Here is a 25,217-nt window from a genome sequence, read left to right on the forward strand (position 1 = left end):
TCCTTTGAAAGAAACACTTGTAATGCAGTAAGTACTCCTGTCCAGACAGGCTGTGCAGGAGAGGCTGCGCTCAAGAACAGGGAACAGTTTGTAACTCTCAATAAGTGCAAGATAAAATCTGAAAAGCAGCTGAGCCTGTTATAGGCACTAGAGTTGCGACTTTACTGTCAGTGTCTGCACTGTTACAGGCCCTCCCGTGAGAGTCACTATTTGATGGTGCCTTTTCCCGCTCATGCTCTAATTCAGATGGTATAGTTAAGAAATCAGGCTCATCTTCCGCAGACCTTACAGCTGACACTTCCTTGATCTGAGAATAAACCCTCTGCAATGACAAAGATCACATGCCCTGTTTCAAAGAACGGTACTGCAAAGATGGATGCTCAAAGTATACACTCCCCTCCATCTCTGCAGAAGAATTAATTTAAAAACAAGCTTGCCCTGGGCTGACAGCTCATGCAATGGCTGCAGGTAAGAAGGGAGCAATTAGTGAGGTCAGCATGGTCCCAAGACCTAGGAGGTATTTTCATTGAAAGAAGGCCTTTCTTAGAGAGCTCATGCAATCTATGGCATATGCCATCAGCATTATGCCTTCAATTAGTTGCCACTATGAAATCAAATTATTTCAGTGTAAACTGTAAAAATGAAACTGAAACACACCTGGAATCCCAGCACACTGCCATTAGAGTGGCAGCTCAGCAGCAAGTAGGGGAAACGCACTGTGGATCCTGCCAGTGCAGATAACCACGCACGTGTGTGGACTCGGCCCACAGCTCAAGGGCAGATCAAGATATGACTTGCGACAGCATCAGCAGACTGGTGAGACAGTAGAGTGACACCATTTGTCACTGCAAACATGCTGCATTTTTCCTGCTGTTGGCAACTCTTGATGCAGAAGAAGCCCCCATCCTCTTCCAACCTCTGGGAGGGAGGCAATTCCCCTGCGTGTGTATTGGAAAATGTGCTAGGAGCCGCTAAGGAGTAAAACCAAATCTTTGAGTGACCCACCCAGTGGCTCTAAGTGACATGAAATTAGGAGCAGAAATACATCCTCATTCAGCTCTTCATACAGAATCCACTAAGGGCCAGTCTCCATAAAGGAGAGAGTAAGATGCTTTTTGTAAAATAGACACTTCTCCCACAGCAGCAAATTTTGGTTTAAGCAAAGAAATACAGTGGTCAAGAACAAATGAAGATGAATTATCAGATTCAGTAATATGGAACAAATAGAAATTTCCAGCTCCACAGGTACTGTCAAGTTCTCAGTCACAGCTGATGCCTGCATTGCACTGCACAGCAAAAGCACAGTGCTCAAAGCATCGCACTGAAGATCACAGCCAAGCTGTAATGCCACACTCATTCTCCCATCTGCTTTTAAAAAAAGAGATTCACTCAGTGCACTGTGAGGCAGCAATAGGAGAGCATTTGTTTAAAGAAAAAGATGCTCAAATGCAGCACTGCAGCAGCTGTTAGGAGCAATGCCACACAGCAAAACAAGAACAATCTTAATCCAGGGCAAAGGGATGCTCCAGCTCCGCTCCCAGAAATGCTGTGCCAGAATCAGGAGAGAGTGACAATATGCTTTGCTCTGCCCATGGCACCCACCAACTAAGAAGCAATCGGGTGCCTGTAGCCAGTATTCTGGGTATTTTGGGAGAGCTGGGTATTTTGGAGAGACATTAAGGGTTGCCCTTGCATCCTTTGCCAGGCAGCATCTCCTGCTGTGTAGGACCTTCGGCAGCACTCGCCTGGCAGCTCCTTGCAGCCTCGAACGCCCTAAGGCTTCAGTTAGGGTTTCTAGTTCCTGCAGCCTGCAGAATCTGGCCATCAGCATCAGGAGTGCTCCTCCTTGTGATCCTACCCAAGTCAACACAAGCATTGTAGCAGGGCTGTACAAATTGCAACAGTGCTACGTTTGCATTTAGGAACTAGAGCTTATTTCTGAACAGGAATTCCTTCGGTTCGCCCTTTAAAACAGTGATCATGAAATATTTCTGGTTGAAAACACAAACGAACAAAAAGGTCAGTCACGATGTATGTCTCCTCTGCCAGAGATGCTTGATTGCAACCCTCCTGTTAGATATGTAAAGCTTTCAGCCTGCTGCAGCTGCACAATTGCCATAAGGTGATATTGTTTCAGAACATGACTAATACTTCAACATAACAGCTCATATTGCTTTGGCCAACTGTCAGCTAATGTGCTAGTGAAACAGCACCAATTTAATTCAGAAGGCAATTCAATCCTCCATGCAACAGCTCACTCAAGAGCTAAACCAAGTGAACAGCTGTGAAGATCCATCCTCACTTTATCTAGGCTCATCCACTGCTAAGATCCAAGAAGAATAATGTCTAATTTTTTCTCTGATGGTCCATCACCCAGGGACATAACAGCAATAAAACCGGTAAGAAAAAACAAGGCGATAAAGCAGCAGACAAAAGGAATACAAAGGAGAGAACTTGAAAGAAATGTGGGAAAACAAAGTATCTTTCTATTCCTCTTGTTTTTAAAGAGGCATTTCCTGCACCAACCCCTTTCCAGACTGAAGAATAAGAATATGGTTTTGGCTAAAAAAGACTGACCTAACATCCCTAAAGGTCTCCTGAAACACCCAGAGGCTGTCAGAAAAGCATTGGTGGAGGGGTAAAATCACAGGTCACGCAAGATGGCAAAGACAGCACAGAGTGCATTACCAGCTTTCAGTGAGCCTCACAAAATAAACTTCATTGTAAACGTCTAGTTCTAGAGACTTTTCATCTTTTGACTTCCAATGAGAAATGTTTCTCTTACATGTGGGTGAGTGAATGGCATCAAGCCTCCTTCAAACCTCTAGTCTGAGAAACAGAAGATGGGAATCCAGGCTCACCTAAATGCACCTCCTCCACCCACCTTCCCCGCTCAGCTGTTAGCCACTGCCCCCTTCCCGGCTCCTCTCTCCACTTACAAAACACAGGATGCTCTTGGGATTCCCTGCACACACCAAAACACCAAAGTGCAATTAATTCCTAGCAAACACCATGAATATTCTCTAGCTTGGCTTCCAATTTCAGATTAATGAGGCTTCATTATTTTTATTTACTCGCACACACACTTACAAAGCCTGGGATGCTTATCTCCTGGGATAGGCACCTCCCAGGCTTGGCAGGTTTCTGGATTTGATTCTTCTGGTACCTACAAGGGGTGGTTTTACTCCCTTTGGGCAGCTGTAGCATCTCTTCCTGGTTTCATAGCAGGAGGCTGCATCTCTGTTAGCTGATTTTTTGGACACTGGAACCACCTTTGATGCAGAATGTCAATCAGCCTGAAACAAATCTCGTATTTAATCACCCTCTCAGGCAGTAAAGTCATCACTGCCCTGTTTTTTCTTTGACACATCCTTGTCTTCCTCGGAAAGGGAGGCAAGGAGCATTTCTGGAGTAACACGCGGTGTTGCCACCAAGAGCATCTCCTTTTGCCCCAGGGCGATCTCGGCGCCATCCCAGCACCTGCCTCCAGCCCGGGGGCTGAGGGGGCCCTGGAGGGCCCTCAGTGCCATCCTGCAGCCACGACTTTAGTTGTGGTGGGGAAGGGGCTCCCAAAGGGCAGGGGGAAGAAACAACAGCACTTATATTACTAATATGTAAAGATTTAGTCAGCATAGTGGTTAAAATATGCTGAAAAACACCTCTAGTCTAGGCTTGAGTATTTCATTGCATAGGGATGGGTTTTTCAATTATCTCAAACTAAAGAAAGTTAGAACTTACAGACTGCTGTAACTTATGCACAGAAATATTTAAAGATGGGTTGACAATGCATGTGGGCAGAATCCATGCAACGTTAGAAAACTTTTTGCCTAATTTCTATGCTATATTAAAAACCCAAATCTTAGATGCTTCACAAAAGGATTGTTAAAGGGCTTCTAGATTGCCCTCTGCTAAATAAATCTGTTACATCACTCCCTCTCTCCTAATATATTCATATATTACAGTTATAAAATAAGAACAAGTCAGAGAAGTCAGAGAACTGCAAAACACATTCAGAGCATCACACCACTGCTGGAGCGTCATACCACTACCAGAGGCACAAGTACTTTTATGTTGCTCCATATACAGGAGTAATAAATGCTTAAAAATACTAGTAGATGCTATCTGAGACAGAACCTGGACTAACCAAACAGCCAAGAATATAATTCTTAAGAAGCAAACTAATATTCTTTGAAATATTGTTCTTGGCAAGATTCATAAGACTCAGAGAAAAGAGATTTAGGCATATGCTGGACAGCAGTTGTTTCTGCATATCAAAGTCATGCAGACAGCCACACAGTCTATTGGACCGGGGCACCTGGGAAAGCAAAAGGAGGTTCTTAGCAGAAAGATAATTGTCAATGCAAAAAAATGAAGCTGTGTCAAAGATAAATGTACAGCTTCCAGCTAAGAGCAGCGCTATAGCAGTGGGAACACCACTCAGAGCATTGCTGTGCACCCACGGACAGGGGCCGTTCCCAAAGCAGGACTCTCCCTGGCCTCAGCAGAAACGCTTCATGCAGGACAAGTGGAGAAGACGCAACAGAGCACCCATACTTGTTAATCAAAGACAAGAACTTACCCAAACGACTGCCTACACAACTCGTCTCCCACACATACAGCATCCTTACGTTTGAATCTTAATTCAGCATCTCACTAGCATTATGTTAGCAAAGCAACAGCACAATCGACAGAACAGAACCGTCTTGCTGCAATGGATAAAAAAAGCAAATGCTTCTGTTTTTGCAGGCATTTTACCCTAATTAAAAATATCCTGTTAGTCCATACAAAATTTTCAGTGAATGCATCCAATGTAAATAACATATGGTAAAGACATTACAGCAAACAAAACAGAGTCACCACATTTAAGCTTCAGCTCCATGCACAGGCACAAACGTGTTCATTCTGGACACTTGCAGTCCCAGCCTGCCTAGGAGGATAGCTGTTAGATGAATTTTGATTTCACAAACTTATATTTGTCTTCAGCTCTAGCCACAGTCTTTCTCAAAACCTTTCAAGTTCTGACAAATCCTCCTCACTCAGCCTAGAAGGCTCTTTCTTTGTAGGCCAAAGGCAGCTTCCCCAACACGAGAACGGCTGAGCACAGTAAGGCCAAAGCTTCACTTTGCCTCATAGGTGGCCAGTAGCCGATGCCTACAGAAGTCAGTAAAAGTATCAGCAAATAATACTGCACGCCCTCCCAGCCTCCTGAACAGAAGGAAGTATATTTGAATTTAATGATTACATATTTAAGATGATATATTTAATAATCCCCTGTAGTCTGACTGAAGCTCAACTTCAGGACAGTGCAAAAATCCTGAACAGAAATAGCTGTGGCTTAGCCCCAAATCCCTTGAAAAGAGCACCTTACCTCCACCAGAAGCTGATAGCAGGAATGCATCTTCACAAAAGGTACAATACAGGTACCAGCACAAACAATACAGTATCATATGGCTCCTCATTATTTTTCATATGAGAAAGCAAAGAGCATCTTTTATATGGTAAGACTCCTCTCAAATACAAACGGACCAAAAAAACCAAGAGCTCTGACTTTTAGCATGACTGGAACATTAGATCTCAGCTCTGGTTTAAGGCTGGTTCTCATTTTTCAGTCCAAATTTCCTGATTGATATATATATATGTGTGTGTATGCATATAATGTCATATATAATTAATTATATAGTGTGTGTGCATATATATATATATGCTCATGTATACACACATATATATATATGCTTCTAAGCAACAGCAAATTGCCATGTAACTCAATTCACTCTTTGCTTTGGGAATCATTTTATATTTGCAAAAGGATGGATGAAAATAGCCCACAGTCTGATAAGAACATCTCTGACTGTAGTATTCAGTATCCCTCGCTCCTCAAGCTGATCCTCTTACTGTGATTAGTAGAAGAAAGGGAGGGTTGTAAGGAGAGACTGTGATGGGCTTTGGGCTCAACCCAAGTTCATAGTCTAAACCAGCTCCTACAATTCATACTTGAGAGTTATCCAAACAGTTTCAAAATCCCCACAAATCAGGTTTCTTCAAGAGATTGCTAGAAAGGAAGGAGAAAAATAAAATGTGAGAGAAAAGGTTTATACAACGAGCTATCAGGATGAAAGGAGTGAAGTTTTATGTAGGGGGAGTTGGGGGGCAGGCAATGTGCTTCCTGGAAAAACGTGCTAGTTTGCCTGTGCACGCAGGAGAACAGTTGGGAAGCAAACCACCACGTTCTTCCAAGAGGGGTGCAAAAATCACAGCTTCAAACACAAGATCACACATATCTATCACCGTTTGGATTTTAGGCCTGTTTAAGCACAGTATGTGATGATATGATAGTTACCGTGAAGACTTTGTTCTAACATGCAATACTTTGGAGCCTAACTTCAGCTCCATTCCTTCCCAGTTCCCTGTCAGTATTTACCTATTTCTCACTCCTCACTAGAAAGAAAAGACTATAACCTAGTTATTAATTAGAAGGCTTTCTCTTCAGAATCCTGTACTATTCAAGCTACCTCTTCTGCAATTCATTTAGAGACACCTAGTTAAAACCAACTAACTCCGCTGACCACACACATCATTTGTGGTAGCCAGCAGTGACTTATGTGTACATAAAAATCAAGTCATCCCTCTACAGTGAGGCACAGCAACTGTTTAATAAGGAATAGCAGCCAGTTTCCCTATTAGTCACTGTCTTTCCCTTTCAAATTTATTTGCACCCTCCTACCAACAATCTGTTCATGTCTGAATGCACTTTTTCAAGATCCAGATAACTTCATTCTGAAAACTGAAGCCTAGGTTTCATTACTCCACCCTAAAGCTAGCCAAGTTACATTAAAAAAAACGAGCCTTTTATTTATTCCACAGTAAGATGTTAGAAAATGTGATGGAGCAAGAAATTAACTTTAAGCAGCAACTTCAGCCTGGGAAAGCCCATGCAGTTATACTTCAACAGTACTACTTGCAAACAACAATAAAAATTTTTTAAAAAAAGAGAAATAAAATACAAATGTAGTTTTATTATTAGGAAATCAAGCACCCTGCAGACAAGCAAAACAGTTTTTGGAGCCAGCCTCTCCTGAAAGGACTCTGGCACTCGGTATCTCTTGTTAAGCCCCCCGTAACAGCTTTGTCCCACAGCCCCAGCCTCGCTCCACAGCTGAGCCCTCCCGCCTTGGTAGAGCTCACCAAGGGGACACCTCTCAGGCCCCTGCACCAGGAAGCTGCATCACGAACTGCAGTCACGCCAACCAGCTGTGTAGGATCTGGGGTCACAGCTCCATAAAATAACCTACAAGGTCATGCATATAATAGCCACATTAAACATTATGGAATTGGCCTTGGTATTTCAGGAGTGCAAGCAGAAGACATTTTGAATAAGACTACTGAAAACAAATTTAAAATTGAAATAAAGTTTAACTTCAAGAAATATGTTTGAAAGGATTGCCAGTAAACTCAAAGACTGGAGCAAACCTAGGTAAGCAAACACAATTCACCAAAACCAGATCAATAGTTTAACATAACATGGATATTATCACTATCTGTAGGAGCTGTAAAGAACTATTCCATCCTGCAAGAGATAGCTGCTTACGCTCACAGAAATCAAAAGTGCACCAGCTCAAAGGAAAACGTTTCTTTTAGTGTATGAAACCATGAGATTCCAAAATAAAGGGGACCTTCCAAAACAGGAGAAGACTCTCTCGAATAACTGCATCTAAGTATGACTAAAAGACTATTGCTGCACATATTACACCTCCAAGAATCTACAAATTGGTTCAAGAATTTAAGCTGACACATTTACCCAAACAGGATGTAATGGGATGTTTGACACATTGTGGTAGTTTGTCAGAATAAGATGCGCAGAGCGCCAGTAGGACAAAGAGAATCAAACGTGTATCAGCAAGCTTATAAAAACACAGATTCCCCCCCCCCAATAACTTACCTGCCTGACCACCCAGCTAGCACAGTCCTGGAGACAAGGTGCAACATAAATAATGCTTCTGAAGTTGTTTTTGAGCTAATCTGTTGTCATTTTACACTTCAAAAGAACTGCAGCCCTCTGAAAGCATCTTTGACCATTCAAGTTTCTTATTCTTGACATGCAGCCAAGAAATTCAGAAATGCTGCAGTGTTGACTAACAAGTCGCACTTTTACAGATACAGATGACTGCTTGCTGAATGCAGTGTGGTCATCTTAAACCTTGACCTTTGCATAGGAGACACGAGCTAAATTTTATCTTTTTCTCTTCTCACAGAAGATCTCCTAAAATCAGAGATGACAGAATTTTCCCCAGGCCATGTCAGCCTACCACACTTGTATGGACTGCCACGCAGCACCCAAATTGGTTTTCAGCACCCACTGTGTGCTGCTCGATTTTGAAACCCTGGAGGGCTCTTTTGTTCTGATTAATTTCTGAGGGGAAAAACCCTGATTACTGGTTTTCAGCAGCGAACATTATTGCTCAGACTACCAGTATTAGTGACATTTAAACAAGTTATATATCAGAGAGAGAATAAAATTTTATGGTAATTCAGATCATGAGAAATGTGGTTGATTTTTTTTTAAAAAAAGATACAATCTAATCCTGAAAGCTGCAGTGAGAACACAAAGAGTCTTTGATAGCTTGCAGCTATAATGTTTGATCTTCCTTGTATGGCACGCACACTTAGCCCCACAAAAGACTGTCAGTTTTGTGCCCCAGTATGAAAGATGAGGCATTTAGCAGGTATTTTAGTCATGGTAAGAAAAGACATTCACCACAGAGCTTGCAATAAGACCAAATGAGAAGGAAAAAGAAAAGTGCTGCAAGAGATGCCAGAACAGTGGTTCTTACGGCACATCCCGCAGCAGTCACTTCAGAGCCATTTATACTGGCTCCCTATTGCCCCTTCTACCATAAGGGAAGGCTTGAGTCATCGTTACAGTTCAAAAGAAATACTGAATGCAGGTTTTAAACATACAGTTTTAGAGAGGCCTTAAAAGTTTTATAGAAGCCTAGGATTGTGCTGTTGAAAGTAAATAATAAATACAGAATGTAGATAAATGCTTATAAATATGTTTCTGTTTTTCTCTCCTTCTTTTAAAAGAAGTCTAGTCCAAGAATTTTTTAATGAGTATTGTAAACATTTAGCAATAAGAGCCATTACTTGCACTGGCTAAAATAACTGTAAACATTTCTATATGTCTCAAAACAGGACCCTAGCTCATCAGTAGGCAGTAGTTTACTTCCTTGGGGAGGATGGAGGGAGAAGGCAGTGGGGAAATAACAAAAATTGGAGGTCAAAACCTATGACTTTTCCCTTCAACTGACCAGAAAAATAAAAAGTCTTCTTATTTAATAACAAAAGCTTGCAATTTCTGCAATAAGATCCTTTTCAAGCTCAAATACCTTTGCAAATGTGCTTAAGAAGAGAGAGGAAAAAAAAAAAAAAGTAGCTATGTTAGATTTTCTGCTTCCATCCTAAATAAGTATGGCTCCCTGTAATTTGCTTCTTTACAAAATTAGCCTCAAGGGGCTACCTAAAACTCAGTGGTTATGATGCTAGTTTCAAATATGACAGAATTTCCCTGTGCCAGGGAATCTCACAAAACTGCTTAGAAACCTTGGCTATTATTGATAGTGCTTAAATCTTCAGACTATAAATATATAAACATGGATAACTCATTATGCCACAAACACTAATAATTGAAAAGTAATTGTCTACTTCTGCCCCCACTAAAAGACATCCTTCCAAATGCTTTGCTACTAAGGAGCTTCCAATTTCTTATTTTATTTTAGTGAAGATTTTTGGGGGCTATATGCTTACTTTAACATGCTTTTACATCTAACATTTTTGCCACAAGCTGCTGAGAATACACTGTAGCAGACTGAGCATGAAGAAAGTGATGGTCAGCACAAAGCTGAGATAAGTTTGCTATATCGCCCTTCATTCGTTATGTTTAAAAACTATACTGCTCACATGACATCTTTAAGAAACAAAAAAATTTACCATTTTAATAGCATTTCTTTTAAAAAATAGTTTACACTTCAAAGTTTCTGTAAGGCTGACAAAAAAGGAGGGACAAAAATATATTTCTGTCTCAATATTAGAATTATAGCTAAAGAAGCAGGAGTTTAATTGCAGATCTGAAAGTTTATATATATACACATACACACACACATATATACACCTACAAACTTTTTTCCAAACATCCAAAATATGGATATTTTGAATGTTTCATTGAAAAAAAGCCTTCAGAAAAACAGACTTGCACATAATCTCATAATAAGCTTTTTCTCATTAAAGTAACAATTTACAAATTGGCTTTTTTCCAAAACACTATCCATTTGCATCCACTCCCCGTTTTCACTCTCCACTCAAATTCTTCCACTGTTCGAATTTGTTGACTACCAACATTGGCTCACACTCAGCATCCACTGCAGGTCCTGCACTGGGCTCCTTCTATTGGAAATCCCAAGATTAGACTGCTTTACATACTATATGTCGGTTCCCTGCTCCTTCACGTTTGCTGTCTTCTCCAGATGAGGCATTATATTTTTCTGCTAAGTGAAATATTTGGATGAAAGGTTTTTCTCTAGTCATCCCATTTGTCCTTAAAAAGCCTAAAAGGCTTCCGTTTCTTAAATGTCTCATTTTCTGCTAGTTTCCTTCCTTATACACTCAACCTCCTGCATTAAATATAAACTCCTTTTGCTCCCACTGGCCTGTCCAGAGCTACCCCTTTCCTTTCTGCTTATTGGGCAAACCATCCCCTATTTGTACCTGAGGTCTCCCCTTCACTTCATTTCCTGGCAAACCTTCCGCAATCAAATGGTCCAGACAATTACCCCAAATGGTTATTAATAGCATCTCACAGGCCAAAGTGGAGGAGGAGTAACACCTGCTTCTCCCCTGCAAACACAAGGCATCTGTATCCTCTTCCACGTTCCCCAGGGTCTAGCCCACAGCGACCAGGGCACTGGCACCTTCACCCGCTTGGCCAGTAAGGCCAACTTCCACCACTTATTTGTTAGGTTGTTTGGAAACAGGTGTGTCCTGCTTCTTCAGCAATAGCTCCCCTGAGAGCAGAGACTTCCCCATAAATATCTTAAAAATCCCCAGCACCCCACTTGTTGCCGTCCCTATAGCCTGCCTTGCCAGCCAGCCCAGCCCACCCTGCCCGCAGAGGGCCCCGCGGGGATGCCCCGGAAAGGCAGGAGGAGCACTGGAGCCACCAGTTGCAATCCCAGCTGCAGGTTTCTCACCCAACCCACTCTCGCCCGCTTGCCTACAGCCACGCCTTGGGCTCTGATAGAGGCCTGCACAGCGCCCTGTCGCACTGGTGCTTAGCCTCGACTGCAGCCCCTTGCAGCTACTTCCAAGGCAAAGAGGAGCCAGTAGCTGTAACAGCATCACTCCGCAGCAGGACTACTCACACGGGTACATGTTAGCCCTTGGGGGGTTACCTTTCCTTCAGAGAGCTGGTGTTCCCAGCCTACCACTTTGATTTACTGGCGACAGCACAGCGAGGCTCTGCCAGAGGCTGTCTGTGCTGGCGGCAGCAGGCGAGACGAGCTGGCTGCCAGCCCCCAGCCCAGAGCACCAGCTGCGCCCCGCTCCTGGCACCATCCCCGTGGTCCAGCACATCGACGCCATCACCGAGCTACTGCCTGTTCCACGTGACGACAATGTTTATGTCACGCTCCCCATTAAGAGCTACCTGCCACAGAGAAGATAAAGTTTACAGAAGCAGATCTATGTTGTTTGATAATAGCTTTGACAACCTAAGTCTTCCGCTTCCCTTTATTGATATTTGGAAGTAGTAATAACACTGGTACTGAAACAAAATCAGAAACGCCCAGAGCTAAATTTCATAAGCACTCATCTCTTTTACTGAAAACTCTTAACTAATGTTACGTGCTGTGGATTCCTTACTTTCATTAGAACTGCAATGCTATAAATGAGTAAAGTATGGTTAACATATTCTCTCCTAGGATGATCTTGTATAAGAAGCTTTAAAATTTCTTCTTCAGTGAAATGCGAACAGAAGTTTCCTCTTTCACACCTCTTGCTGTCAGGCTGTTACAAATCACCATTTAGTCTCTGGAGAATTGACACACTCACAAGGATGTGCCACCAACCAATGTGAAACTCTGACACTAAACAAGGAAAGGATGTGTGTGAATGTATTTACATATCATTTGCAGTGTTTTGACTCAAGGAAGAAAACATCTTTCCCAAACTCTAGATTCTCTTATGTAATTGATATTATGATTAAAAAAAGGCAAAGAACAGATGTCTAGCAAACTAAATGCACAACACTGATGAATAAATTCTTGTAAGTTTAACACTTACAGAAACATTTTATTCTGCCTTCACTTCAGAGTTGGCTGTTTTTACCCCCTTCTTTCATCCCTTAGAAGGATTTCCACTTCTTGGTCTCCCCAGCTACTTTGTCCAATGGCTACAACTATAAAGATATTTACTCCGGGAGAAAAACACAAAAGGACACATGATGGCAGAAAAGACAGGATAAGGAGTAGCTAAGCTAAGGAAATGTGAATCTCCCTCCCTGCCTCCTGACCCATTTTGCCCACCTCCCATTTGCACGAAGGGAAAGGGCTCAGCATCTGAAAGGCAGGCAGGTCTGCAGCAGTCGCTGCACGGGTACCTGCTACACCAGGGGTACGCACTGGCAGGAGGATAAGGAGGAAGAGCAATTTCTTGCTGAATTGAGGCCCTCCAGATTCTGCACAGCAGTAAGAAGAGTTGCCATCGTTGAAGACACTGGGAAGAAGCAGCCTGACCAGAAAGGAACTAGTGTAGAGCACTGAATAAAGAGTAGAAGCATTACACATAGGGGTTACTTGTGGAGTTGGGGGGGGGGGCGATGGGACACAAAAACAAATGAAAAACAAAAACAAAGAACAGAAGAGCGACAAAAAATAAGCAGCAGTTCCTTGGGAAGCATGCAAAAGGAAGTACTAGAAAATTTCTAAAAAATGTTTTGTTTTGTCTCAAGAGCGGCCTTAGAAACTGCTATCAGCAAGAGTTCAGAGCATCACGTGCCTTTCCTCTTCTGACAGCGGTTCAAAGCACAGGGTTTCGAGATGGCACAGCTCGTCCCGGGTGTAGGCACAGAGAACCTGCCGCAGCCAGGCCAGGAAGGCAAGAAGTGTACATGTCTCAGGATTTCACAGCTGCTACTTCAAAGAAGAGAAGGGAGCAACAAGAAATTATGATTTCCCAAAGAAAGCCCTTTCAGATGGAAGCTTGAAGGACAAGCCCTATTTACTCATTGCTAGCAGCACTTCCAAGAAAAGATCAAGATAAAGGAGGTTAAAAAGATCTCAAAAAAGAGATCTAAGGCTGCTACCCTCCAATACTATGACCCAAATACACAGTAACAGCTTTTCAACACTGAATAAAAAAGGCAAGACAAAAATAGCATTCTCAAAAGCAACCAGGAACAAAACTGATATCCAGAATAGACCCAAGAGACAGATCAACAGAAAAAGTTTTCAGCTGTCTACATCAGTTGAAACATCCTGAAAGTAAATTTCCCAAAATATTCTTCCAAAGGCTAAAGGGGCGGGGGGACACACATGACAACACGTTAATCATAATGTGGTAATTCATGAGCCCAGCATGGTTGTTTTAAAGTCCTCCAGAAAAAGATGATGGAAAATAAATATGAAATTGAAGCAGAGAGGACAGGGAAGAGAGACTATGAACATGGTAATGTCAGGAAGGAAGGTGAGGAAAGAGGGAAACCACTGTGACTTAAATCAGGACATGAGAGCGGTGGGGGGGGGGGGGGGGAGCAGAAGGGACACATCCCTGAGATATGGCTCTATGCAACTCCTCCGAGCTTCCTCCCTGGAGATTCCTTAAACCAAGTCAAAGTGATTGCAGGGCCTTAAACAAAACATACATAAGACATGTTATTTTATATTATCACGTCACTGCTTAGAAAGGGAGTGATATCATTTGCTCTGATGATGTTTTTTTATTCTAGCTACCATTACGACAGACATAAGGAAAGTATGCGTTTCTCTTATATAGCCTGTGGAGAATCTGTAATGTTGCAGACATTACAAAAAACTCTGAGGAGACCATGGTTTTCCATCAGAAACAAACACTGGGAAGGCTTCACTGTAGCAGTCTCAGTAAGCAAAAACCATCAGGTTATCAGTTAAGTCAAGTCACAGACATTGTTTCAGACACTTAGACCCCCAGGAGACTGACAAAGGGCAACTGCATCTGATGTTCAGAGTCCTAATTCATCAGCATTGAGGAAACATGAGCTTGAGTGTTTTAACTTGAAATAGTTTTAGCTAAAACAATTTGGCTAAAAGCTCCTCTTACAACATAGGTGTGTGCCAAAGGGTGCCAACTGTGGGGCAATTAAGAGCATTAGCACAATTCTGTAGTCTGGCATTAACAGATTATATGGAAAAGATACCACCTGTATGTACCTATGTTATTCCCTCACCTCTTCAGGACCATTATTGCATTGCCTCAGGCTTATCCTTTTACTGCCTCCACAGCCTCTAAAAACACAAACAACACACCCCACAGGCATCCTTGTTCACGTACCACATTGTCTTGTGCATCTGGATCCAACTCAACATGCATAGGTATTCTGTTTGCCTGCAGGTTACTCATTGCTTCCCCTGCTGCAGAACTTTCCAGTGCTCCTACAGTAAGTTCTTCTGGACTAGCTTGTCAGTTGTGATCCTCCTCATACAAGCCATGCACAGTCCACTAACACCTGCAAAATCTCCCAGAATTATGCAACCCACCACTGGCTGGAACAGTTTCTCCAAATGCATAACACAGCATCACAGCTTGCACTATTTGCCCATATATTTGATTTCAAACTAGCCTCCTTTATGTATGGGCTGATTGAATTTTGCATGCTTTTCTACCTTGCCTCTTCTCAGAGCTTGGATTCTACTACACCCATGGCATCAGAGCTCCCTCAAGCTTTCTTAAGCACCTTTTCAAATTTCAGTGGTCAAATTTGGATAGCTTTGTCGAAATGGCTCTGTCTTGATGGCTTTGTCTTATCCATCAGGTCTCTAACTGCTGGAGAATTCACACACTATGAAAGAATCAGGTGTCCCAACTCACGAGAACAGCCCTTCAGTTTTACATCAGCCACAAACTATTCTGCGTTTTTTCCTTCCAATCGTACTGTTTCAAAAACTCTTCTCACTTGGCTTCCATTTCTATAAGAGCATAACCGGAAGCATGCTGTCAAGTCTCCAGCTGTCATCTCCATTTCCAGAGAGTTTCAGCACAAGGTGGGCTTCTAAATACTCCATTTGTCCACTCTTACTGCAAGTAGCCTAGGGGAAGTCAACTTCATTCAGCATTCAAGCCCTGCCTGATCAGCGCTAGGCAACAGGAGCAACTGCGATGGGTCAGACCACAGCCTCTTAAAAGTACAGTTCTCTACATAAAGCCCATGAATTCCTACGGAAATATATTTAATCACAGGTTAACCCAAAGAGTATTTCACAATGGCCATTATGCCTGCATAGATGAACTCTGAAATCAGTGAACTAAGGTCACTGATCAGATCACTTTTTCCCCCCAAGAGCTCAATCTGTAAATGCTGCGTTAGCTTCGGTGCTGCTTCCTCGAGAGCCAGGCACCACGCAGCGACAGGGACAAAATGGGACCCTTTGGCAGCAGACGGGTCGGCAAGGACGAGCAGGCTGAACTGCTTGCAAAGGCCCAGCTGCCAGAACGTGCACAGCATTGAAAACTGAGAACAAGAAAAAAGAGTAAGCTTAGCTCTGTGCCAGAGAACAAGTATTTCTTTGCACCAGAAGGCCATATGCATGTTTAGCTGATAGCACATAGCTCAGGAAGAACATTAATTTAACAGAAATGGAATAGTAACCCTCTCAGAAAGCAATCTCTCACTGAGTGCAAAGAATGAAAGAAGAGAATTATTTCACTCTAGGAATTAGTCAGGTTACTTCAGAAATCCAAAGCATTTCTAGAACTTTTGAAGTATCCCCAGTTTTTGTTTAAATCACTGTCTGTCCTCTGCTTTAGAATGACTACAATTAGTGATGAGCAAATTATCACAACCCTGAAATGGGAGGAACGCAAAGATATGTCTAAAATAAGGTGGGCCTTTCAGGAAGGCCAATTATGAGACATGGAAATCCCATACTTGCTCATTAAGAACATTTTCATAGTATAGCCACTTCTTTTTTCATAGACACATAAACCTACTTTAGAAAAAAAAAAAGCTTTCCTTTGCCTAAAAGAGTAGCTGAGGTGAACTTTGTTGAATGGTCTCTTTAACTGCATGGGGTTTCCCCCACCTGGGGTTTGATATTCGGTGCTTGGACTTTTTCTTCATTCCATAAGCTGCCTACAAGAACCAGCAGCATTTTTCCGTACAGAGGAATCTTGCACAGCCACAGCTAAGGTGTTGAAGAAAAGAATTGAACAACAGGGTCAAATTCTGAGAAACATAACAAATATTGACCTCCCCACTAGAAAAATGTCTGCGTTCTGTAACAAACAAGTGTTTTAGTCAGCAAGGCACACACTTGAACATTTGGAAGTAAGGAACACAGTAACTCCCTCCTTTTCCTATGGCTTTCCACCACCATGCAATTTACAGAGCCTGGACTCCGTAACTTTATTTCCCTCCATCCTATCCCTTCACACTATTTAATCAACTATGAACATTTTTTAAAATGATAGATGCTACAGTATTTATGGGAGCCAGAACCTGCTCTTTCAGCTCTAACTATAATGCTGATTCATGGAGGCTAACTCCAAGATTAAAAATAAAATAAAATAAAATAAAAAATTCGGCGTGTATCTGGAGGAGAAGTAATCAGCTTTAACACAGCATTTGGCCTGTCCACAGTACTGCAAACCACTTCAGTATAGACAGACATATGCCTAAGCCCCTTGTGCCACTAGGAAATAGAGGAGGAAACTGGCTAAAAGCAAAGTGACTCATCCAGATCACCCAGTAACTAGTACCAGAGCTAAGAACTCTAAACATTTACTCAAAGAAAATGAGTTACGCTCTCCCATCTAGCTGCTGTCAGTCCTGATGCAAGGGGCAAACTTCTCCTAAAGGCTTTACCTTGGAGCCATGTCTACTTTCCCCCTTTACCTCCGAGACCCTCTCCCCTGCTTCCTGAAGAGGCCCCTCCACCCGCACACCTGTAGGGTGACCCAGGGCCTGTTCAACAGAGTTGCAGAGCTGACAGGTAGAGGAACATTTCTATAATTTAAATAAATGTTAGCAAAAACCTGCAACTTTGAGTGTGCACTGCTCCTTCAGGTCTGCCTTGAAAGGTCTTTTCCCTCTCCAACTCTTAAGTCACCCACCTTCAAAATTAAGAGACTCTCCACCCAAAACCATAACATTAAAGTGAGAAAGAAAGTCAGTACGAATAGTACAAATGAAAAGCGTCAAAGTGATATTTGGCACCTACAGGTCATCTTGAAGATAAGCTAATGCTCTCGGGACTTCCAGCAGGCACAGGTATCGCTCCATCTCTAGAAATGCTGTGACACATTCTACACTTTATTTACAATAAGATCCCTTCTACAGAGCAGCAAAGCATTGGCGCTTGTCATGTCAGCTTTGCTACAAGCTTGAGTTTGAGGAGCCCTGGCCCCAAACACGCCACAACAGAGAAATGACCCTGCCTGCGCTTGTACCATTTTGTGATTCCTGGTGACAGCATTGCCACTGTAGCTGTCCCCTCGCTCCTGACAAACATCAGGGAGTTCTACTTTATCTGGAGAAGTAATAATACAAGCATCATCACTTGATTTCACAGTACTTCATAAATGAGGTAAGTATCATTAATGCTGTTTTATGAGCAGTTGCATTTCATGCACAACATTACAAGTTCCCCTTGAGGAAAAAGCAAATTATGTTACTTAACTTGACTAGCAAAGCTCCCACATCCCACTATACTAGTGAGCAGCATTCACGAAGTCTTACAAAGATTTCATGTTTTTGTCAAAGCCCCAACAGCCACATAAGCAATTATATGAGAAGCTCAGTCTTCAGGGGGAACGAGTTCATGTCCTCAAGCTCCTGAGTGCCCCTTAAGCGCTCAAAGACGACAAGCATGTCCCATTTTTTTTTTCAGTCTCATGAGTTTTAAACACATACAGTAAGCAGCATTCACCCCTTCCCTCACTTGTTTTACTTGAGAAATTCTGTTTATGAAAGCGGAGGAAGCGTGTATGAAATACTGAGCAGACCGTACCTTTGGCTGGTGCATTCCACACTTTGCAGAACAGCAGGGAAACTGCAAATATCTACACTGAGAATTTCTTTACATGTCATCCATCAAGCCTGAAATTAGTATGCTTGTGACTTCAATAAAAACAAAAACATCTGTAAGAAAGGATATTCTCCACATACATACTATTGCCGTAAATCACAAATAGCATTCACTTATTACTGAAATGTATTTCTGCCAATGGAAAGTTCCCCCAAACCTTTTTTCTGTCATTGCTCAGCAAGATCAAGGATGAGGCAGTGAACATGTTCCAAACACAAGTGACAGAAAAAAGGAGATTAGGTAAAAAGGGTTTCTTCTTTCTCGTATAATTGGACTGGGCATGAGATGGATGTGGGAGGACAGTTTCAGTGTACAAGAACAACTCTGCACCATTTCAGAAACAGAAGACTTAGTAAAAGCAGCGATTCATTCCTTAGCCTTCTAGCACTAGCAACTGAAAGACAAATAAATTACACAGGCATTGGTTCATGTAGCTTGGATTTGTTATGAAGAATTTCATAGTCTGGAAACTGGGTACTGAAAAACCAGTTTGGGCACTGAAACACTGCATTTCTCACCTCAAGTACAGTAAAAAACCCAAAAGGGCACACAAGCAAGTGCAGCATCCCTACTGAGTGCAATGCTAAGAGTAATTAGAGACTTCTTTGTCACAGTAATGAAGACTGAAAACCAGAGACATGGATCTCAAGCAGTAAAAACAGGGTTAAATCAAAAGGTGATAGCACTGGGATAAAGCATCCACAATGAGTTTTCTTGAAATTTCCATTTTGTTTACTACAGGTTAAGATATTGTATTGTAACAGCTGCAAACTTGGATTATATGGAATCGAATTGAACACAACAGGGTATTAATACTGCTGTTACTTAGGACATGGCACCACTGATGAAAAACATCCCTCTGCGTGGCAGAATATATGCATAAAAACATGGCTTGTTGTATAACTCATCTTTGCATATACATGCACATATACCTGTTTTTTAAAAAGACACAATCCCCACTGCCATCACAGTATGCATTTGCACCTCTTTTATGCTGAGGCATAAGAACGTACAGAAAATGAGTGAAACTCTCCAGATGCATGTATAAACCATACAATCCTACACACCCAGGGAGCGTAGGCGACAATGAACACACGTTTAAGCACTGAAAAACACTTCCAAAGGTTATTTCTTCAGAATATTTTGGTGACTTGCAGTAGTGATTCAGCTAGATGCTAATAATGCTGTAACTCCATTTCAGGTGTAACATTTACATAGACAAAAAAAGTGTGAAGTTTGTACCTTTTAACTAGGCTTGAAGAACCTGTCGATCACAACTGTGAATCACATAAAAGCACAACTAATGGAACAGTAATTTCCATTACATGTTCCATGAAAGAGTGGAAAAGAAAAAGAGGCATATGTAGTTGCATCTTGATATAAAATATAAGATGATATTAGAGACAGCTGTCTCCAGTTCAGCCCTTTTAGCTCTATGGTGCATAGGCAGTATACAGCATTCTTAGCTCTGGTTTGAAAATGCCACTATTTAACCACATTCAGAATCCCTGGTCCTGTCATTTCCCAAGGCTTAATTTAGATTTGTAGAAAATTTCCAGGAGTCAGCTTTGAATAGATATCACCTTTCCATAAGTCTTAAGCAACCATTCAGTTAATCACTGGATTTAAATTCAGCTATTCTCAGAAAAAAGTCCAGGAAATGTTTGCATCTTACTGTTCTGTGGTTGAAATAACCCTCTGTTTTGTTAGAACCGAGAGATGAACTAAACACCTTGATTTCCGAACAGCAGCAAACACCACTGCTTAAGTAACTGAGAAACCCATGTTGCTAAAGTATATTCCAGCTTGCAAAAGCAGTATCAGCAAAGGTTTCTGCTTCCCTGGAGAGGGCTTACTCTCAGTTTATATAAACACCTTCCTAATTTTACAGTATCAGGAAGGAAAAAAAAGAAAACAGAACCCAAGATACACAATACCTGTTGTAACTCCATCTGCTGTAAGACATCGTCCTGTTGCTGCTGACGCTCTCCATCCTCCGGCTCAGCTGCCACGCCGTCACAGCGCTCACTCCCCGTGCGAGGCCAGTCGTCTGGGTGGACGACAGAAGGGCTTTAAATAAAACACCTGCCTGAAAGCAAGCCCACGGCACAGACGCTGGAAGACCCCCCCGGCCTGGCAAGGTGGGAGCAAGACTCGGCGGCGAGCAGCCGACAGCGGAGCGCCCGGCCCCGGACCGTACCACCGCCACCGGGGAGGCCGTTGCTGGGGGCCGCGGCCCGGCCACCGCCAACCCACCGCCCGCCGCTCTCGGCCGCCCACACGACGCCAAAGCCTTCGGCTAATAACCCGCAGCAGTGATGCTAAGCCGCTTAAAAGGCAGCCTGCGAGCCTGGGCGCAGGGGAAGCGGCGCGAGCGCCTCCTGCCACGGCCCGCTCTCCTTCTTTATTTATTCTCGTTTCCACAGATACGCTTCCACCGCTCTGACATCACCCTTCGCCCACCCCGCGGCAGGTCCCTGCCTCTTTCCAACCTCACCTTGCAGGCAGGCGCTACCTGAACCCGCCAGGTACGGGGACAGTCCTCAAGCCCTGCTGCAAGCCGGCAGCACGTCAGCTCTGCAAAGATCACCGCCCCAACCCCCCAAAGGCAGAGCACAACCACTTTAATTTACCTAATCACACTAGTCTGATTAATCTCCTGCATCTGGAGAGAATTAGGTTTACAGGCTTCACACCAAGGAAAAGGGATCCCTCGGTGTTACTCAGATCACTGCAAAAATCCCTGGCACCCTGTACTTCAGCTGCTGGTTTCACACAGCATAGATGAGCTTGGCCAGGAGGTGCTCCTCCTAGGTTTCCTAGAGCCCGTTATTAACGGGGATGCTAAAGCGAGCTACAGAAACTTGAACAGGGATCAGCAGGACCCAGGTCTGTGACTACACACCATTTATTAAAGTGGGGAAACTCCCATCTCCTTTTCACCAGGGAGCAGCTGTGACAGTTCACGCACCTTCAGATTTGCTTCAGCACTCGTTGCACTTCGGAGCACCGAGCACTTACCTGAAAACGCTTGTTTACAACAGTCCAGGAATTTTTTTTTGCCCAACTGAAACATCTATTTCCATTCATTTTAAACACTTCATGCTATTACATGTGGTGTGAATACCATTATTTTGCATGTCATTAATAACGGTTTTGTAGTTTACGCAGTAGAAAGCAGTAGTAAAGTGAATAGGTGCCCTTTAGTCATTCAATGCCTATTTTAAGAATCTAGAAATGGCAGGGACCACCTCAGGTGTCAAGCACCAGAAGTCAAAAATGCTTTTCCTTCAAAGCAAGCTACTTCCCAGGGCTGCGTGGAAGTCTGCAGGTTCGAAGCGATCATTTCAACCCAACGTTACAAGGACTGACAGTCGCAGCACGCAGGGCTGCACAAAAATAATGAGCAGCCAGCGCCCGGCCCACGTGCGGCTCAGAGCCGACAGGTCAGTCAGGCCAAGCTGCCTCCTGTCTGCGCTGGCTCCCAGCCCAAGCAGGTTACGTGCAAACTGCAGGGGACCGGCAGCACCTAGGAAATTAAAAGCAAGAGCTGGAAAGCTGCCAGCCCTGCTGGCCTCAAGGGCCTGGGTAAGCGGCCCCCACCTCCCACCTGCAGCGCCAGGCTCATCACAGTCGGCGTGGCAGCCCATGAGCCACCACTGCTTGCCATCCAGCAAGGGCTCCAACAGCAGCTTTGTCCCGCTTAGAAGTTGCTCCTTGCTGAAGGCAGCTCCTGCAGATGGGTCAAGGACCCGAGACCCAGGCTGGCTTTGGTGGCTCCCCCCTGAGTTTCCCCAGCAAGGATGCGAGAGGCTGGGTGCTCTGGGCTGTGCCCAGGGGCCGCAAGCCTCTGGATTAGAGGTGGAGGCGAACAAGCACTTCTCACCCTTGCAAGCTGCTCTGCTCCCAAGTTCAACAGAACTGGCAGTGCATCTCTGCATTTTCACATTACTATTACACAGGTCTGTGTATGACCTATGGATAAACCATACGGTGGTTTCTTGCATCTCCTCTTGAAATACTTGCTTGTCATCAGGTTCCCAAGGCCACGTATTTACAAAGCCTGGTTATCAAGACGTACGGCTGTGCTGTGGTAAGCAGACAAGAGATAACTCAGACTATGACAAGAACAGGCCACCCTTCATAGCTCACACCCAAAGACTTTGCTTTGACTAGCAAATCTAAAAAGCAAGTCAGAGGTATGATGCTCAGTAGACACATCCAGGGCTAAAAGCATGCCTGCGTGGTCAGCTGGAGGCAGTCACAGATTTGTCTAAAAAACTGGCAGTGCCAGAGGCAGCTCTGTTTCGGAGCTGTTTAAACACAGCAGCGCCCAGCTGTGCTCAACCAGGTGTATGCCACCTCTCACAGCCCTAAGGCCCAGTGCTGCTCCCTATGGTTCACTCCTGATTTAAGGAGTTACAGCTTTCTAATGGCACAAAGGAATGTGACTGCAGCACCATTAAGGCACCTTTCTGCAACTCAAAAAGGCATGGCTCTGAGCAGCCCTCCTCCACGCTGCAGATCAGCACCTGCCTGCTCAGGCTGTGGAGCCAGGAGAGGCCTGAACCCAAAAACCACGCTGTTTTAACAGCGCCAGGACAGCAGTCTGGTGAAAGGACTTGACTGTATCTTGGCAGAGAAAGCTGGTCCCCAAAGCTGTGTCAGTTCAGTGCAGTCAGCCCCCAGGTAGCAGGGACGTCCATGCACACATGCACGCGCCGGAGGACTGCTTACGAGGCACTCCCAGCCACCCTCGGCTCTCGGACCCAAGTTAGCAGCTCCTGACCCCTCGTTTTGCTACAACTCCTGATCCTCCAGCCATGCCCTGTCCTCACTGTTAAGTTAAATGATCCACCCCCAACTCCTAAGGGTAAGATCTCCCCGCACAAATGACTAAAGAATCCCAAACATACATAAATAAGGACTGGAAGGGACCTATTTTAATGAAGTCTAGTCCCTCATCTCACACGCAGCCATGTCTGTAGTGGTTTTAGATTGAAACTCCTGGCATTTATAGTGAAGGACAAAAAACCTCCTCCTAGAGCTTCATCTTGCAGACAGCCAGAAACTTTTCTATTTCCAGCTTAAAGGTATTCATAGTCATCTGATATCCAGTTGTTCTCTGATCATTCAATTCCTTTAGCCCATGTAAGCCATCTTTCTCTTGGATATCTACCACCAATACTTCTATTTTCTCAATCTTCATTTTGAAACCCTTAGACCTCTCGTTCAGACAAGCAGAACTAACCTAACAGGAACGCAGAGAAACGCACAACTAACTAAAGAGCTTATCCACATCCCCAGTGGTGGCTCTCAGGATCCCCGAGGCCGCCCTGGGTGCTTCAGCCCCAAGGTGGCATGTGGGACTCCCTGACTTTCAATTCTTTCATTTTTTTGTAAAGTATCCTACAAAAGAAAACAAAGGGTAGTGGACGATGGAAACGAAGATGTACAGGAAAAGCCTTCAGAAAGAGTTACTTTACCAGTGTTAACTAAAGCATAAATTATAAAACAATTAACAAAAACAAAGTAGTTTTAATTTACCAGAATTAGAAGCAACAGCCTGAGAGTTCTGATAATTATTTCCCACTGCTGGAGCCACTGGATTTTACCACGCTGCCTATTAGTATGTACAGACACTCAGATAATCTCAGCACTAAAGAACACCCAAACTAAATTGAACAGATATTAATTCAATTAAGATGCATCAGCCATGAATTTGAAAACTAAGTCAACGGAAAGATATATGTTTTTTTTTCTCAGGGTTAATTTAAGCCAAGCAACACAAGAAAAATTTCTCACAAAATGACTTACTTTTTCAAGGATCCAGCTGTTTACAGTTCTGTTTTTTAAATTCTTCACTGTTCCCCACTGTGTCCTCACTGAATTAGCACTTCACCAGTGTCCACTCTGGAAAGACACGGTTTAACTACCTGACAATCAGGAACAGAGTAATTTCCTCCCTTCCTGCGAAACTAATGGCTACTTCATGCCTATCCTTTTGGTAAAGCTGTAATGTTTACTTGTGGCTTAACTGCCCATCATGTGCCCTCTGCGGCAACTATGAGTGACAACATTCCCCAGCAACAACTTTAACCCAAACCATATGAAGAAGGGACAATTTTGCTCATTTATGCAAGTCCACATCCTCTTTCTATGCAGACATTAGAAATCTGATGATTTTCATGTTTAATATGTTGAAGAAATAGCAATTCTTCAGAAGGCAAAATCCCTCACCTATTGTCAGGTGAAAACACACAAGCACATAAATGAAATACTACATGTATGCATGCGTGTGCATATAAATATATAAATATGCATATATATATATATATACACACACACACACACATATACATACAAGTTTGAGCAGGATCTTTTGAAGGAGCACTCCATATAATTTCTGCAAACAAAATGAACAGGCTGTTACATTCTACAAAATCATGATTCAAGAATATGCAAAAGATGCACTGGATGATGAAGAATGATACCTGGAAAAAAACACTGTTAGAAATAGCCTGTTTTCCATAGACTCTGCTTTTATACTTGTGCTTTTTCTCATTTTCCACAAATGAGGAGGAATGGTTCTGCCATGTAACTTTCAGACCATGACTATTCAAACCTTGTATTCATATGACAGCAAAATACTATGTTGGGACACCTGCCACTCAGATGATACTTGAAAATCATGCGATTTTCAGGGTATGCCTTAACAAGGAACTATTAACACTGAATAACAAGCTATAGTTATTTAGTGACAGTAAGGAGCCAACATGACAAGACCTGGCAACAATATTTTTGCATTTCAGCCAAAGTGCTGTCCCCTCCCATAAGAAGGAATGCCCATGCTTGGAAAAAAAAATAATTTCAGAGAGCTACAGAGATTAC

General features: G+C 43.2%; 1 protein-coding gene across 1 annotated transcript in view; it reads right to left on the reverse strand.

The window, feature by feature from the left end:
- The window catches only part of TUB (TUB bipartite transcription factor), a 174,958-nt gene that overhangs the window by 141,204 nt on the left and 8,537 nt on the right, over positions 1 to 25,217 (reverse strand). The window contains exon 2 of the mRNA XM_064513061.1: positions 20,264 to 20,376. Within this exon, the coding sequence (XP_064369131.1) occupies positions 20,264 to 20,376 (113 nt within the window). The remainder of the gene's footprint in view (positions 1 to 20,263; positions 20,377 to 25,217) is intronic.

The sequence above is a fragment of the Dromaius novaehollandiae genome, chromosome 5, assembly GCF_036370855.1.
Source record: "Dromaius novaehollandiae isolate bDroNov1 chromosome 5, bDroNov1.hap1, whole genome shotgun sequence".
NCBI classification, from domain to species: Eukaryota; Metazoa; Chordata; class Aves; order Casuariiformes; family Dromaiidae; genus Dromaius; species Dromaius novaehollandiae.